Source organism: Lepidochelys kempii, chromosome 1 (genome assembly GCF_965140285.1).
Source record: "Lepidochelys kempii isolate rLepKem1 chromosome 1, rLepKem1.hap1, whole genome shotgun sequence".
Classification (NCBI taxonomy): Eukaryota; Metazoa; Chordata; order Testudines; family Cheloniidae; genus Lepidochelys; species Lepidochelys kempii.
In genome coordinates, this window is record NC_136380.1 from 283033710 (window position 1) to 283048371 (window position 14662).

Consider the following 14662-nt stretch of genomic DNA (forward strand, 5'->3'; position numbering starts at 1 on the left):
GTGCAGCAGGTGGTTAGGGGTGCAAGCTCTGGGAGGGAGTTTGGGTGCAGGAGGTGGCTCCAGGCTGGGGCAGAGTGTTGGGGTGCAAGAGGGAGTGCGGGGTGTGGGCTATGGGAGGGAGTTTGGGTGCAGGAAGGGGCTCAGGGCTGGGGCAGAGTATTGGGGTGCAGGAGGAGGTGAAGGGGGGGCTCTGGGTTGGGGCAGAGTGTTGGGGTGCGGCAGGGGGTTGGGGTGCTGGCTCTGGGAGGGGGGTCAGGGCTGTTTTGGGGTGCTGGCTCTGGGAGGGGGCTCAGGGCTGGGGCTTGGGGTACAGGAGGGGGTTTGGGGTGCTGGCTCAGGGAGGGTCTCAGGGCTTGGGGTTGGGGTGCAGCCTCCTGCCAGACAGCACTTACTTCCTGTGGCTCCCGGTTGGTAGTGGAGCGTGGCTGCCACTAAGGAAGGCTTCCTGCCTACCCTGGTCCCATGCTGCTCCCGGAAGGGGCCAGCGCGCCCCTGGGGTGGGACAGGCAGCACCTGGCTCCGCATGCTGCCCATCTCTGCAAGCACCGCCCCCGCAGCTCCCATTGATCATAGCTCCCTGTTCCTGGCCAATGGGAGCTGCAGGGGTGGTGCTTTCAGACAGGAGCAGCAAGTGGAGAGAGACCTCTGCCCTCGCGGGGCTGCGCTAGCTGCTTCTGGGAGCGGTGTGGGGCTGGAGTAGTCAGGGAGCCTGTCTTAACAGCAGTCCCGCTGTGCCACCAGAGATTGCGATCGACTGAGAGATCCTCTAGGATCGACCCGTTGATCGCTATTGACTGGTTGGTTGCCACTGCATTAGCAGATTTCACAAAGCATCTGAGCTGTCTTAACCTGGGATGGAGCAAAAGGTAGGTAGTCTTGATGTATTTGTTGAGCCCAAGGCTTGTTACAACACATGTTGCCACACAAGCCCCCAGAGAGAAGTCCTGAACATACTAATTACCTTTAATAATGAAATGAAAATGTCACTTTGAAGTGTGCTTCCTCCTGTTATTGAATAGATATGGCTTATCTTTCATAAGACATTGAAAACGTGGTTAAATGAGTCTGCCTTATGGAATTTAAGTTTTCCCTGTAGGACCCTTATTCATGAGTAGTCTTGCTAATTTTAATTGATAACTCATGTGAATAAGGTTCCACTCACATTGAGCCCCAAGCCATTAATTTTAATCTCTATATTGCCTAATTAAAATTTGTATACATTTTTCCAATTTTGCTTTGTGATTGTCTTTTAAAAATTATCATCTTGGCAGTATGTCTGCTATTCATATAGCATACTCTATTAAATTCTAAATTAATGGGAATTCCCTTTGTGTATATGTAAAGGCATTGTATTTTGGAAACAATATGCCATACAACAGAGAGCTACTGCTTGTTAAAATTACATTTACCTATTTCTATATGGGTAGCAGCTTTGCAAAGACATGAAATATTCATTGGACTGTGTTTTAAGAGGCACAGTGTATCGGATTAATGTGAAGGAGAAAAAGGCTTTTCAACCAAGCTTTCTTTGCAAGTAAATCTCAGCAAAGCTGACCTACTTGAACCTGAACTGTTGGAACCTGAACCTGGAATTTCACAAGTGTTGTGAAGGCCAAAATTATTGAAACCTCAGTAGTGAACAAGTCTTCTGCTGGGAGGAGCTGAGGGACCGTGCACTGGTGAGACACAAGGATACAAGCATGTACAAGCTGCAGAGAGCCTTGATGCAAATGCTTGTACTGTAATCAGAAGTACCTAAGGAGTTATGCTTCAGCATAAATTGTGCCTGGTTTGGAATTACTAAATGGTGGAGAAGAATATTTGGCAGGATTAAATTGGTTTTCCCTTAGCATACTATTAGCACTGCTTTCAGAATTAATAGCATTGTGGCTCGGATGTCTGCTTTGTGACTCACACTGGTGTCTGAAGGCAAGTATACCTCTAAAAGAGCCTGTTGATCCATAGGAGAAAAACAGACTTCTCAATTATAATGGCTGTTAAACTAAATGTAAAATATGCATGCTGTATAGAAACAATTTTGATGTATCTGACAGCTGTTAATAGTTGATTTTTTTTCAATCAGTTACATACTGTAGAAGTTTATACATACTGCAGATTCATGTGGGTAACATGAAATTATTTACAGATCTATTTTTGAGGAGGCTAGTTGGATAATATTGCATTATAGAAATGTCAGGCCATATTCCTGTCAGAGACTTAATTGCACCAGGGCTATTTTCCTCCTTACTGCCCTCACCCCCCGCGTCTCCTCCATCCCCCGGCTTTTACAGTGTTCATTGATTTAAGGAGGTCTCTGTTTCAGGAACTAAAAGGAATTATTTTCCTTTCTCTTTGTTTTGTTTTAAAGTATGGCTATTGCATAAGAGAATTTAAGCTGTGGCTGCTGTTGCACCAACAGTAGCATTTCTTGATTGTATACTGAGCCTATGTGCTCAGAGCTAAGAGTACTGTCTGAATATAGTGTAAATTATTACAAGTTCTGATTTGCTCAGTAAGGGTGTTCAGTTTGTGCTATTGATTTGGAGCTTAATTTGCATGCTTAGTGTATTAATACCTAAATCATCCAGAGAGCTTTCTTCTTGTTTGACCAACTCATGATTTTTTAATTGTAATTTTTTTCCTTATAAGAATAATTTTTTATTAAAACTTAACCTTTTCTAAAATGTGTTGCTGTGCTGTTAATATATAAAGACCTTTTGATTGTGTCCATCCTGTGCACTGTGATTTAGTTCCATCCCAAGCAATCTTATAAAAAAGAATGTCTTAAGCAGGGGGTTATGACATATTTTTTCAGATGGCTTTAAATTTATTTCTAAAAAGAAAGCCCTGATTTAGTTGCAAACAAATATGGGGCATACGTTGTGTTCTTCAGAAAGTGTCTACAGTAGATTGCAATCTTCTTCATTGGAAGATATGTTATTCACTTTTTAAAATAATCCTTACCATGCCCATTTCAGACCATCACGTTTTTCTCCTTTGTTCCTTGTCAAGGTTCCTCCCCCACTCTGAACTCTAGGGTACAGATGTGGGGACCTGCATGAAAAACCTCCTAACCTTTACCAGCTTAGGTCAAAACTTCCCCAAGGTACAAAATATTCCACCCGTTGTCCTTGGACTGGCCGCTACCACCACCAAACTAATACTGGTTACTGGGGAAGAGCTGTTTGGACGCGTCCTTCCCCCCAAAAATACTTCCCAAAACCTTGCACCCCACTTCCTGGACAAGGTTTGGTAAAAAGCCTCACCAATTTGTCTAGGTGACTACAGACCTAAACCCTTGGATCTAAGAACAATGAAAAAGCATTCAGTTTCTTACAAGAAGACTTTTAATAAAAATAGAAGTAAATAGAAATGAAGAAATCCCCCCTGTAAAATCAGGATGGTAGATATCTTACAGGGTAATTAGCTTCAAAAACATAGAGAACCCCTCTAGGCAAAACCTTAAGTTACAAAAAAGACACACAGACAGAAATAGTTATTCTATTCAGCACAATTCTTTTCTCAGCCATTTAAAGAAATCATAATCTAACACATACCTAGCTAGATTACTTACTAAAAGTTCTAAGACTCCATTCCTGGTCTATCCCCGGTAAAGACCAGCATATAGACAGACCCCCAGACCCTTTGTTTCTCTCCCTCCTCCCAGCTTTTGAAAGTATCTTGTCTCCTCATTGGTCATTTTGGTCAGGTGCCAGCGAGGTTACCTTTAGCTTCTTAACCCTTTACAGGTGAGAGGAGCTTTCCCCTGGCCAGGAGGGATTTCAAAGGGGTTTACCCTTCCCTTTATATTTATGACATTCCTTGTTTTGTATAGTACTGTATTACCTTATTTTTTCTACGTAAATGATGTATTAAAATCAGAAGCTTGCTTGCATGAAGCATCTAAAGTTACTGGTAAAAAGAATCTTAAGTGCACGGATGCACTTCAGATTGGATGCATTCAGGATATAGAATGGTTATCACACAATTCATATGGAGTCATCTCCCATTCCCTCCTGTGAGTTGTCAGCAGATACGCTTGGTAGTTTTGTTGAATTTTGTAGTCTTGTCTCCTAGACTTTACATGGGTGTGCGTATCAATCCATTAATTTTATAATTGAAGTGATTCTGCAGGCAATAGGTCCTGAAACTCAGGGGCCTAGGAATCCTTTTAAATGCCCTTTTAATTTTTTTTATCAATTCTAAAGGTGCTGGCTTAGTAAATCTGCGTTTTCCAAGTGCTGATGGTGCTTGCTGTGGTTGGCATTCTGAATTTGTGCTGATGTGTTTAAAAATAAAATAAAAAATTCACAACTTTTGAAGCGTGGTAAAGTTCCAAAGTTGTCATGTAGAAGATGGCCAGAATCTGAGCATTTACCAAGTTGTCCAAAATGCTAAAGTGTCCCTCTCAGCAGAGGAGGCTAGTGCTGGCTGTGGTAAATTCAAAAGGGTTTCTTTAAATTTGGAATGCTGAACATATTGAGACCAGAAAACTCTGCTTCTCTAGCTTGTAGACTGCAGAACACATCTTGTGCTGCGTACTGTCACAATGTGGAGTCTGCTGAAATCTGGGCCTGGAATTGAGGCATCATAGAATGGAATGTTTACTACACTGCAGGCAATAGTTCACATGTCCACCACAGTGTAACAGTGCTGTTGCTGTATCAGTAGTAAAAGGTAAAGACAGGAGATCATAAAGGAGTAGTATCAAGAGTCATGTCACAGGTTTACCATTAACAGGAAATATAAATTTTTATCGTGGCAAATCAATGAAATGTGGTAGTTAATTGGGATAATAGGTATTAAAAACTTGATCTTTGTATGTTGCTGGACTGGAACATTCAGCATTTAGCAAGGTTCTGGCACACTTAGCATTCATGTTACCCTTGGGTATTTTGGAGCTATGGTTTCTGTGGATGGCACACTAGTTGGATATTTCAGTCACAATCCCTCTTTAATGCCTGCCTTGCCTTTGGCATGTGCTAGAAATTATTAGGCTGTTAAAAGAGGACTGAGTATTATTTTACAGTTCACAGCATCACACAGAGTAGTAGGCTACAATTATTTTTCTAAATTGAAAGACGTTTTTATGTGCCACATACATACTTTGCACTGTTACAGCTACTTTTAGCAGCCATTGTAGGGACAATAGAATACTGCAGGCTGCTGTGTTTAGGTATGATCCAGTGAGCCAATCTGACTTGAGGATGCTTAGCACCTCACAAAATTGGAGTGGCTGAGCATTAATTACAAACTATTCTATCGTTAACTTGATTTTGAGAATGGCTTCCTCCAACGAAGGAGAAGTAGCCTTTGTGTGAGGAAGGAACCCAGCTGAGCTAACTGTATATTTTTTTCTTTTGCATTGTCCAATTAAAATGAACCAGGTTTCATAATGACTTTTGTCTCCGATGCTGTATAGCAGGGGTGGCCAACCTGAGCCTGAGAAGGAGCCAGAATTTACCAGTGTACATTGCTAGAGAGCCACAGTAATCCGGCAGCCCCGCCGATCAGCGCCTCCCCATCAGCTGTTTCGTGGTGTGCAGGAGGCTGGGGGTGGGGGGAAGGGGGAGGAGTGAGGGCGTGGCAGGATCTGGGAAGGGGTGGAGTTGGGGGCAGGGCCTGTGGCAGAGCCAGGGGTTGAGCAGTGAACACCCCCCAGCACATTGAAAAGTTGGCACCTGTAGCTCCAGTCCCGGAGTCGGTGCCTATACAAGGAGCCGCATATTGACTTCTGAAGAGCCACAGGTTGGCCACTCCTGCTGTATAGTAAGAAAATGGAGCCAGCAGAAAAGTGCCCAGCAGTGAAGAAAATTAACTTGTGGGAGTGGATGTTTTAAAAAAAAAAAAAAAAATTGCTTAGTGGCTCCTAGCAATTTGAATGGTGTTAATTGTTAGATATGGGAAACAGGAGAATTGTCCATATTAAAATAGATTGGTAGGGAGAAGGAAAACTGATTTGGTTGTTTTACATGTGAGAGTAATAGCAGGTAAAGTTTGGTTCATCAGGTTACTTATAAGGTCAGCTCAGAGTTCTTAATTGGATTTTTTTAAGTGAGTTTTATCCTCCTTTGGTTTGCTTGGCTGCTTCCATTGAAGTCTTAATTTTAGGTTTAAAAAGGTGATTCACTGCGCTGCAAGTCTTAATTATATTTATTGGGTATAAGTGTTTCTGCATTAAGCAAACATTACGGTTCTTTTTATTTTTGTGGAGGTTATATCGCTTTAACTGTGCATCAGAAATGTAGAAAGAAAAAGTTAACAGAAGAAAAAAATTAGAATAAAATACTTGCTTGTTGCATGAAGTGGGTGATTGCTTAAAAATCAAAATAAGTAATGAGAATTCAGGTCAGTGTTAACAGAAACACCACTAGCTAGGGTTGCAGCATTGATTATTAAAAGTTTACAACCTAAAATTTTAAACAATGAATTTATTTTGAGTGCCTTAATTTTTGTATGCCAACTAGACAGATGTTAAATGAGCCTGGTTTTCAGCAAGTGCTAAGCACTTGCCCCCTGAAAGCCAGGCACCTCTAAGGTGTGTCCAGTTGGGCATTCAAAAATTGAGGTACTTAAAATACCTAGTCTTTTTAGGATGCTTAAGCCAATACTAGTCTTCAGAATTGGTATATATTTCGTGAATTGTTAACTGTTAGCAAATGGGATTCATCCTCTGTTAACATGTGGACTTAAAAGGTTTATACTGGATTATTGTTTGGAGAGATTATCAAAATGCATCTCTCCCTTTGAATTGTAGCTTTTATTTTTATTTAGAATCTACAGTAATCATAGGTGACAAACAGTGGATATCAGGAACCTAAATTAAAAGTAGAATTTAATCACTATTATGTAAAATAAAGCATTGGCTGCCTTCTCTGAGCATTGGCACTCATGATAGTATATTTTTTAAATGAAGTGTCAAATAGGAAATGCACATTACTACATTAGATCATGAGTTAATTTTTATACAGTATAAGTTTGGGGCTTGGGAGACAAGCAGGCAGCGGAATCTATTTAACAAATCCATTCTGAAACCCTAAGTAATGACAGTTGCTTAGTGCCCAGCAAGCAGTGCTGAACAGCAGCCTGACTTGAGATGTACTGATTGAATTAAATGTGAAATATCACTGAAGTAGGATGGTGAGAGGGGGCACAATCCATTCCACTTTCAGCTCATTAAGAGAATCTGCAGCAGCATAATTTGAGCCTATAATGTCTCTGTTTATTGCTGATTTTGACATCCTCTGGTATCTCCTCACATCAGTGTGTATGTGTGTTCTTTGTGTCTGTTCCCTTTGGATCTTGCTAATCAGAATGTGAGGTAAAAGTCTGTTACTGCAACATTCTTGTTCCAACCAGCTAATGCTAACCAGCTGTCTGAGTGAACATAATCCTTACACAGACCATCTAACTCATGAAGGAAGAGGGTCCACTGCGACGTAGGTTTTCTTCATGTGCTGGGGTTTCGCCTGGTGTGTTTCCTGCACGATCAGATGTCCGAAAACTTGTCCGGAATGCTTCGTTTGGAGGATACAATGAAATATCTCCTGCTTTACCAGGTTTGTTTTGTCTCACTCTTGCTCGGTAGCTCTTAATAAAAACAAAATTTACAATCTCAAATCCATCAATTTAGGCGAAAGCCCTTCACTAAGATGTTGGTATTACAGAAACTAGAATGAATATTCCAAACATATTTCTGGATGAAATCTGCTTGTGGGAAGAGCAGAAATTTTGTATCTTTGACATGTGCGTAAATAAACTAGCTTGTTTCAGAGAGAACACAAGTGTGTCTTCCTAAAAGGGATTCTGTACATGCTTGATAGAGAATATCGTGCTTTGTTTTGATTTGCATACAGGATGCAGTTTTTTGCAACTGAAAAATTGTACAATGGGGAGAGAGAAAGTGAGACACAGATTTTTTTGAACTGTAGTTTTTAGCAGTTCCATGGTAACTGCTACAAAGTTCACACACAATGTCAGTGGTCTTGCTAAGAATGACAAGTCAAGAAGCTGAGTTAAGGCTAAAGTTTTATTCTTAATCACACCCCCCCTCTTTTAGTATTGCAGGGGTCTCCAGTAAATGACTTTATATAGGATGGGTTGAATCTCATCTTGGTTATACATTTCAGCTTGTTCTGATAGGTGAAGGTGTGCAGGGAACAGTGTTAATTAATAATACTATAATGAGAGCTGTGGTGATTTTTAAAAAAACTTTTCATTGTACATCTACATAAGTGTGATTCAAATCAGTATTAATGGGGCATATGTTCCTATATTATACTTTAGAAAACTTAGACTTTAAAAATCTATTTCCAAGTATTGTCAGTCTGAAGTACAATACTGCTTTGAAAGTTACAATGTAAAAATAGCCATTCTGGGTGGGTGTGTGTGTGTGTGTGTGTGACAAACATTTATTTTGTCAGGTTATCTCCATAGAACCAGGAGAGCTGGAAGAGGAAGCTATTTCATTCCTTTATTGTTTGCCCTCAACAGAGTAGCTGGCTAAGTTGCAGTTAGTTACATCTGTGTAAATCCATAGAGGACAGTTGGGTTGCTGAGTGTCACTGAGGGGCAACTTCTTAATATTCAAGTTCTGCCAACTGTCACTGATGGCCTGATTTTGCTTGCAGAACCTTTACTATAAGTGAAGGTAGACGAGAAGAAAAGAATACAATAGGATTCCCGAAGCCTAGGCTGAATCTGCAGCGCTGGAAGTTAGAGAAATCCTCTCTTTTACTTATAAACCAAACTCATACGGTAATCAGTGAAACAAGAAATATGGACCACACAGCACCATTTTTAGTCTTTTGTCTAGCGTAGGACTGCACATTAAGTGTTATCTCTGACTGTTACTTTGACAATAACAATTTAAAAAAAAAAATTTTTTAGGTAGGACAAATGGAAAAGATGGTTCCTACTTTGGTGAACTAGACCAGGGGTTCTCACAACAAATTTTTTGTTGGTCTCCGAGTGTGGCCACCAACTCTTGCTGGTGAGGGCACTGACAGTTTTTCCTAAAATACTTAATTAACTTTAGGAAAAACAAAATAAATATGCACATATACATGTCCAAATCGTTGTAATTTATTTATGTAGGGTTTTTTTCAGACTCAGTAATAAAAATCATTTACATTTGTCTCTATTCTTTACTGCACCTAAGCAGAATAGAAACCCAAATAAGGTGTTTTGTATGTTCTTGTCTTTTTATTTTTGTTGTTTCTTTTGCTTTTTTGGTTGTGCTTCCTTAACCTCCCCCCCCACCCCACCCCCCCAAAAAAAAGACTTGCTAACTGGTAAATCTTCTGCTGTGAAAAGTGATATTTGTATGTTTGTTAATATCAATTTTCACAGCAGAGTTACTCAGCCCCGGCAAGCCCTGGGACAAATTAAGCCCTGGAGCGGGAGGGAGGTAGCGGGGCCCAGGGACAATGGTGGGGTGTGCTGAGCCTGGGGCCGGAGCCTGGAACCAGAGCCTGCCACCGCATGGTTGGAGCCTGAAGTCCCGTGGCCAAGGCCTGCCTTTTCTACCCCTGGGAAAGCGGGAATTCACCAGCTGTCTGCCCCTCCAGCGTTTGTGTCCACTCCCTTCATCACAGCCCAAGAGGCTGTGACCGCAAAGAAAGGCACTAGCGGCCGCACGCTGCCATGGTGACTGCATTTGAAAAACACTGATTTGAGAAGTCTGTGGGAATTACACACACAACAGATTTGTAGCTCTGTGAAGCTCTTGGTATGGCTTGTGTAAATACCTATTTAGGTAATGCATCTACCTCACTTGATAGGAGTAGCCTTTCAGTTTGTTATGTAAATAACTGTTTATGCATACGTGGAAAACACCTGGTGTAAAACAAGCATATGTAGTTAAAGTCCTGAGGAAATGCCTTGGGGAAAAATAGTTACTGTGGACTTACTTTATTTATTTTTTCAAAGCAAAATCTTATTTAAAGAAATTAGTAACCAAAGTCGTTGTTTTTCATTATATAGTTGCCAATTTGATTTTACTACTATAGCTTGCTGATCATGGAACACTTGAAACTACTTAATTTCTAACAAAGATGTTAAAACTGGTTGTGAGGAAGTTGAGTATTCACATTGTAGGTGTTTGCCAGTGTGTGCCTCCTGCATTGTTCCAGACAAAACATGTTGTTCCAGAGCTAAATATGCTGTTTTCCTTTTATGTCCCACGAGCCTTCTCCAGTGTTGCTACCTTCCCTTAAGCATAGCTCATATAATTCTTTAGAGAGTGCTTAATTCTTCAGTTCAGTGCATTATCTTTCAAATCTGTTTATTGCATCCACTCAAGTTAACGTGCTTCTTATCTTGATGTGTCAAAGTTGACAGCCTTGTCGTTTAATTGACTTTAGATCTTCCTGATCTCTTCATTTATGCTTTCATTTTTGCATTGGTGCACATATGGACTTTAGAATTACAATAAATCACAATACAAATCACAATAAGTGACAGTTCTTACATTTTGAATCATAATGTGTTTGATGTTGGTATTGAGTATTTAATTAATTTCTTTTATTATATATTTTTTTCACTTAAGTGTCCTAAATGTGAAGGTTATTTGTTGTGAAATGCAAAATCAGCATATGAAATGATGTCCCCCACAGTGGTGAAAAGCTTAATTTGCGAAGTTTGAGGTTAAATTCAAATTCAGTTTTTAAATGGCACCATATCATAAACTATGTGCCAAAGATTACCCTGCGTAAACAATAAGGTAATGACTAATCCTTGTGCTTTTTTAAAATCAGCTTTCTGTAGAGGGCAAAAGAAATATACTTTTTGGAGGATTTTTTAGTCCAGAAAATATTGTCTTAACTGTACAAACTAATATCTCCTCATTGTGTTTTAAATAGATTTTTAAACCATCAGAGCTCTTGGTTGTCAGTTCAATTAATATGTAACTACTAAACTCTGACTGCTGTTGTATAAAAATACTGTCTTGCAATCAGTTGGGTCTCATTTAAATGTGATAAGACTGTCAGTTATGAAAAGAATTGGCCTAATGTTTATAGTAGGCACGAAAATTAGGGCCTGAACCAAAACCCATTGACTTCAGCGAATTTTGGATCAATCCCTTGGTGAGTTTATAATCTGAGGGCCAGAACCTGGCCCATGCCAAATCTGCTTTGTTTTGGTCTGGTGGAGAAAAGCAAATTTAAATATGGCCTTAGTGGATTCCCTACCGAGATCCCACTAGTGGTGTATAGCCAGCCCGAAGCCACTCACCACCTCCCCTCCCCTTATAACTCTCAGTATATGGCATACGAGGGGAGGGACTGTTGGGAGTGCAGCAGTGCCCTGGCCACTATTCCTGGCTGCTGTAACAGCCCCTTGGAGACCATTTCAAGCTAGGCTTAGGTTAGAGCAGCTTTTAACTTATCCTGGCGGTGAATTTGATCCTGCTTTAACTTGAATCTGCTTTAACTTATCCTGAGTGGGGGTGAACCTGCAGCTCTGGGATCAGATGAGAGTTAAGTTTGTCACCTTTGCCACGTCATTTGGTACTGTGCTAAGTACATCTCGGCCTGTCCCAAGGATTGGTCTCATGAGCATAAATGCATAAATCTGAATTGATTCACACATTGGGACAGAAGAACTCAGATTATTTTCTTTTTAGCACTATAGTTTTTGTGTTGAAATGGACACAAGGATACTTTTAAGGCTGACACATCTGTCTGCACATATCTGATTCAATTGAAAGCTATACTTTAAGTTTCTAATTAAACAGGGCTCAATGTGTAGAATATTTAAGTGTACCCAAGAAACCAGTTACATGAAAATGAAAGAAGAAATTAAAAAGATGAACTGCAAACTGTCGGTGATTCAGGTAGAAGAACTTAAGACCTGGGTTCATTTTTAAACACTGCTTCCAGTCCCCAGTCAGTTTCAACCTTGGACAGTGACCTCAAATGCATTTTGCATTAGCATTTAGTACCATGAAATGCAGACTTCCAGTGCTTTAAGGGATAACAGAAATACAAATATAGCAATAACACAGAGCATTAATTTCAAACAGATGGATCCTCCTCTGTTATGCCATGTTATCGCCATCAAGATTCTATATGCATGTATAGATAAATTCACAGTGTATGGCTGATGGAAAAACCAGGTATATTTTTGTCTACAATAACAAAAAACAAGTATACCCTCTAATACAAATTGTTCACGAAGGTAATAAGTCAAGGGGGCAGCTAATCAGAACAGAGTATATACAAAGTGAAATACATATTGACTACAGAGTTTTGGCTCACAAATAGTTTTAGGGTTATTTTGGTACAAATCTCCTTGAACGCGTTAGACTAATAGTGCTTCTGTTAAAATAAATAAGCTTAAAATACACAGATGCTGTCATCATATGAGAATACATGGCAAAAGTGGTGTTTAACTATTTTAGGCGATGATTAGGTTAGAGGTAGAATACTGAGTTTTGTAGACCATTTTCATAACACCAGGGAGAAAAATCTGAAGAATATATTTAGTAGAAGTTTTAAAAAGCTGCCTTGCTGTCACTGGAAAAGATGCAACTCCAAGGCAACACAGTGCTGGGACGCACAACTAGGCAGCGGTTTTTTTTGGTAATGGAACAAAGCTCTTTACTGCAAAGGTTCAAAATCCGGGACACTATCTTAAATAGCAAGCTGAGTGCAATAGTTTTGCTTTGGTTAATTTTTTAAAGTGTAATTGTTCAATCGAATAGTAAGGATACTTGAAACAAGTAATACAAATTAGTTTGATACAACTGAACACTAAAGAGAGAAGAAACTGAAGCATGAAAGTGGAATTCAGAGAAATAAAAAAGATGACAGTGGACCAGATAGCATCCTACTTTCCTGTAATTCCTCATGCCCCAATTGATTTATGCAGTTTTCATTTGTGCCTGGTGTAGCTGATTAAATCTATGGAACACGTCAGGAAAGTGTGTGTGTGTGTGTGTATGTATATAAAATTAAGTTCTTAAAGCTGACATCCTTTAACAGGAAGCTGTGAATTTATAGCTTCTATCCTCTTACTTACATTCTTGTTAATTCAACTTATATGTTTTTGTAATTAGGATAGTCATTTTCTGTCCTTTCTCCATTAACTTTTCTGCTTAACATCCAGAAATGTTAAAACTTAGACTAAGGTGGGTGAGGTAATACCTTTTATTGGACCAACTTCTGTTGGTGTGAGAGACAAGCTTGTGAGCCCAGACCTGAAGAAGAGCTCTGTGTAAGCTCGAAAGCTTGTCTTTCTCATCAACTGAAGTTGGTCCAATAAAAGGTATTACCTCACCCACCCTGTCTCTCTAATATCCAGTGACCACTGTGGCTACAGCACTGTATAAAACTTAGATTAGTCTCTTATTCTGTGTGTACTATATAGAAATATGTGCTTGTCTAAACTGTTGCTTTAATTGAATGTCTTAGAAAATTTATTTTGGTTGCCTTAAATTTTCAGGGAGCTGGGTTCCTTAAATTTTAAATTATGCACCTTCACCATCCATATCAAATACCTAATTCATTTTTTTTAAGCCCTGGAGGGACCATTATCAGGAGTGGCAGAAGCTCCCTTAAAGTGTGGGGTGCTACTTGCACCAGAACTGTGGCGCCCACCCCTGTGCCACCCCTTCTCCCCCCGCATTGTTTGCCCTTATGGAATAGACCTCCCACTTCTCAAAGTGATGGCCCCGCCCCCTCCCATTCTGGCACCCTGACCATTGTGATCTAGTCTGAGCTCCTGGACAACAGACCATAGAATTTCAGCCAGTCATTTCTGTATCGAACCTAATGACTTCTGGTTGGGCTAGAGCAGATTTTCTCAGAAAGACATCCAATCTTGATTTAAAGACTTACAGTATCTGAAAATCCACCATGTTGATTGGTAGATTGTTCAAGTGATTAATCCCTCACTGTTTAAAGATGTGCACCTTATTTCCAGTTTGTTTAGCTTAAACTTCCAATCATTCTATTTTGCTATGCCCTTATATTTTAGATTAAATACTCTACTACTACAATTTTCTTCCAGTATAGGGACTTACACCCTTCCATTTAACTATTGCTGTTACCTGGGCGTTGCACTCCTTGATCTAGTGGACAGGACGACTTGTAAATGAAGGGTTTTAATAGCCTTCTATGAGCCACTCAATAGGAAGATCTACAAGGAATACAGTTGTCCGTGCACAAAGAGTAATCAGAATGTGAAGTCCTTTTAAATTAGTACCCAAAAGGAATAAACTTATTTTTAATATACTGAAATGTGACATCCTCGAAGTTGATGTACAAAAATGTGAATTTATTCTTTTGGCTACCAAACCAGAACAGAGAGAAATATAGCAGTTCTTGCATAACCTGGAAATTCCTACCTCTTATGAAATGATTTAGGGCAGTGGTTCTCAAGTGGTTTTTTTCACGGACCATTTGAAAATTGCTGAGGGTCTCGGCGGACCACTTAATGTTCTTTCCAAATGTTGTTTGTACCATTAGCTAACTATTGTAAAGTGCTTTCGATAGAAGCGCTATATAAAAAAACCTTAATAATAATAAATGGGTTTTTTGTTCTACAAATAAAAGCACACAACTCACATTTTAATATCAGTAGTCTTACCTTTCTAATGTGATGAATGTGCCTTCTCTCCTATGCCGCGGCAGCTCCCAAGCTGGGGCTGGGAAGTGTG

The 14662-nt window shown here is 39.9% G+C and overlaps 1 protein-coding gene across 11 annotated transcripts in view; it reads left to right on the top strand.

Moving 5' to 3' along the window:
• The window catches only part of OSBPL8 (oxysterol binding protein like 8), a 193658-nt gene that overhangs the window by 108610 nt on the left and 70386 nt on the right, over nt 1–14662 (top strand). The window contains exon 2 of one of the 11 annotated variants that reach the window (XM_073327723.2): nt 7360–7559. The exons of the other annotated variants lie outside the window; for them this stretch is intronic. Within the exon in view, the coding sequence (XP_073183824.2) occupies nt 7415–7559 (145 nt within the window). The 5' untranslated portion in view covers nt 7360–7414. The remainder of the gene's footprint in view (nt 1–7359; nt 7560–14662) is intronic. 11 annotated transcript variants of the gene reach the window in all.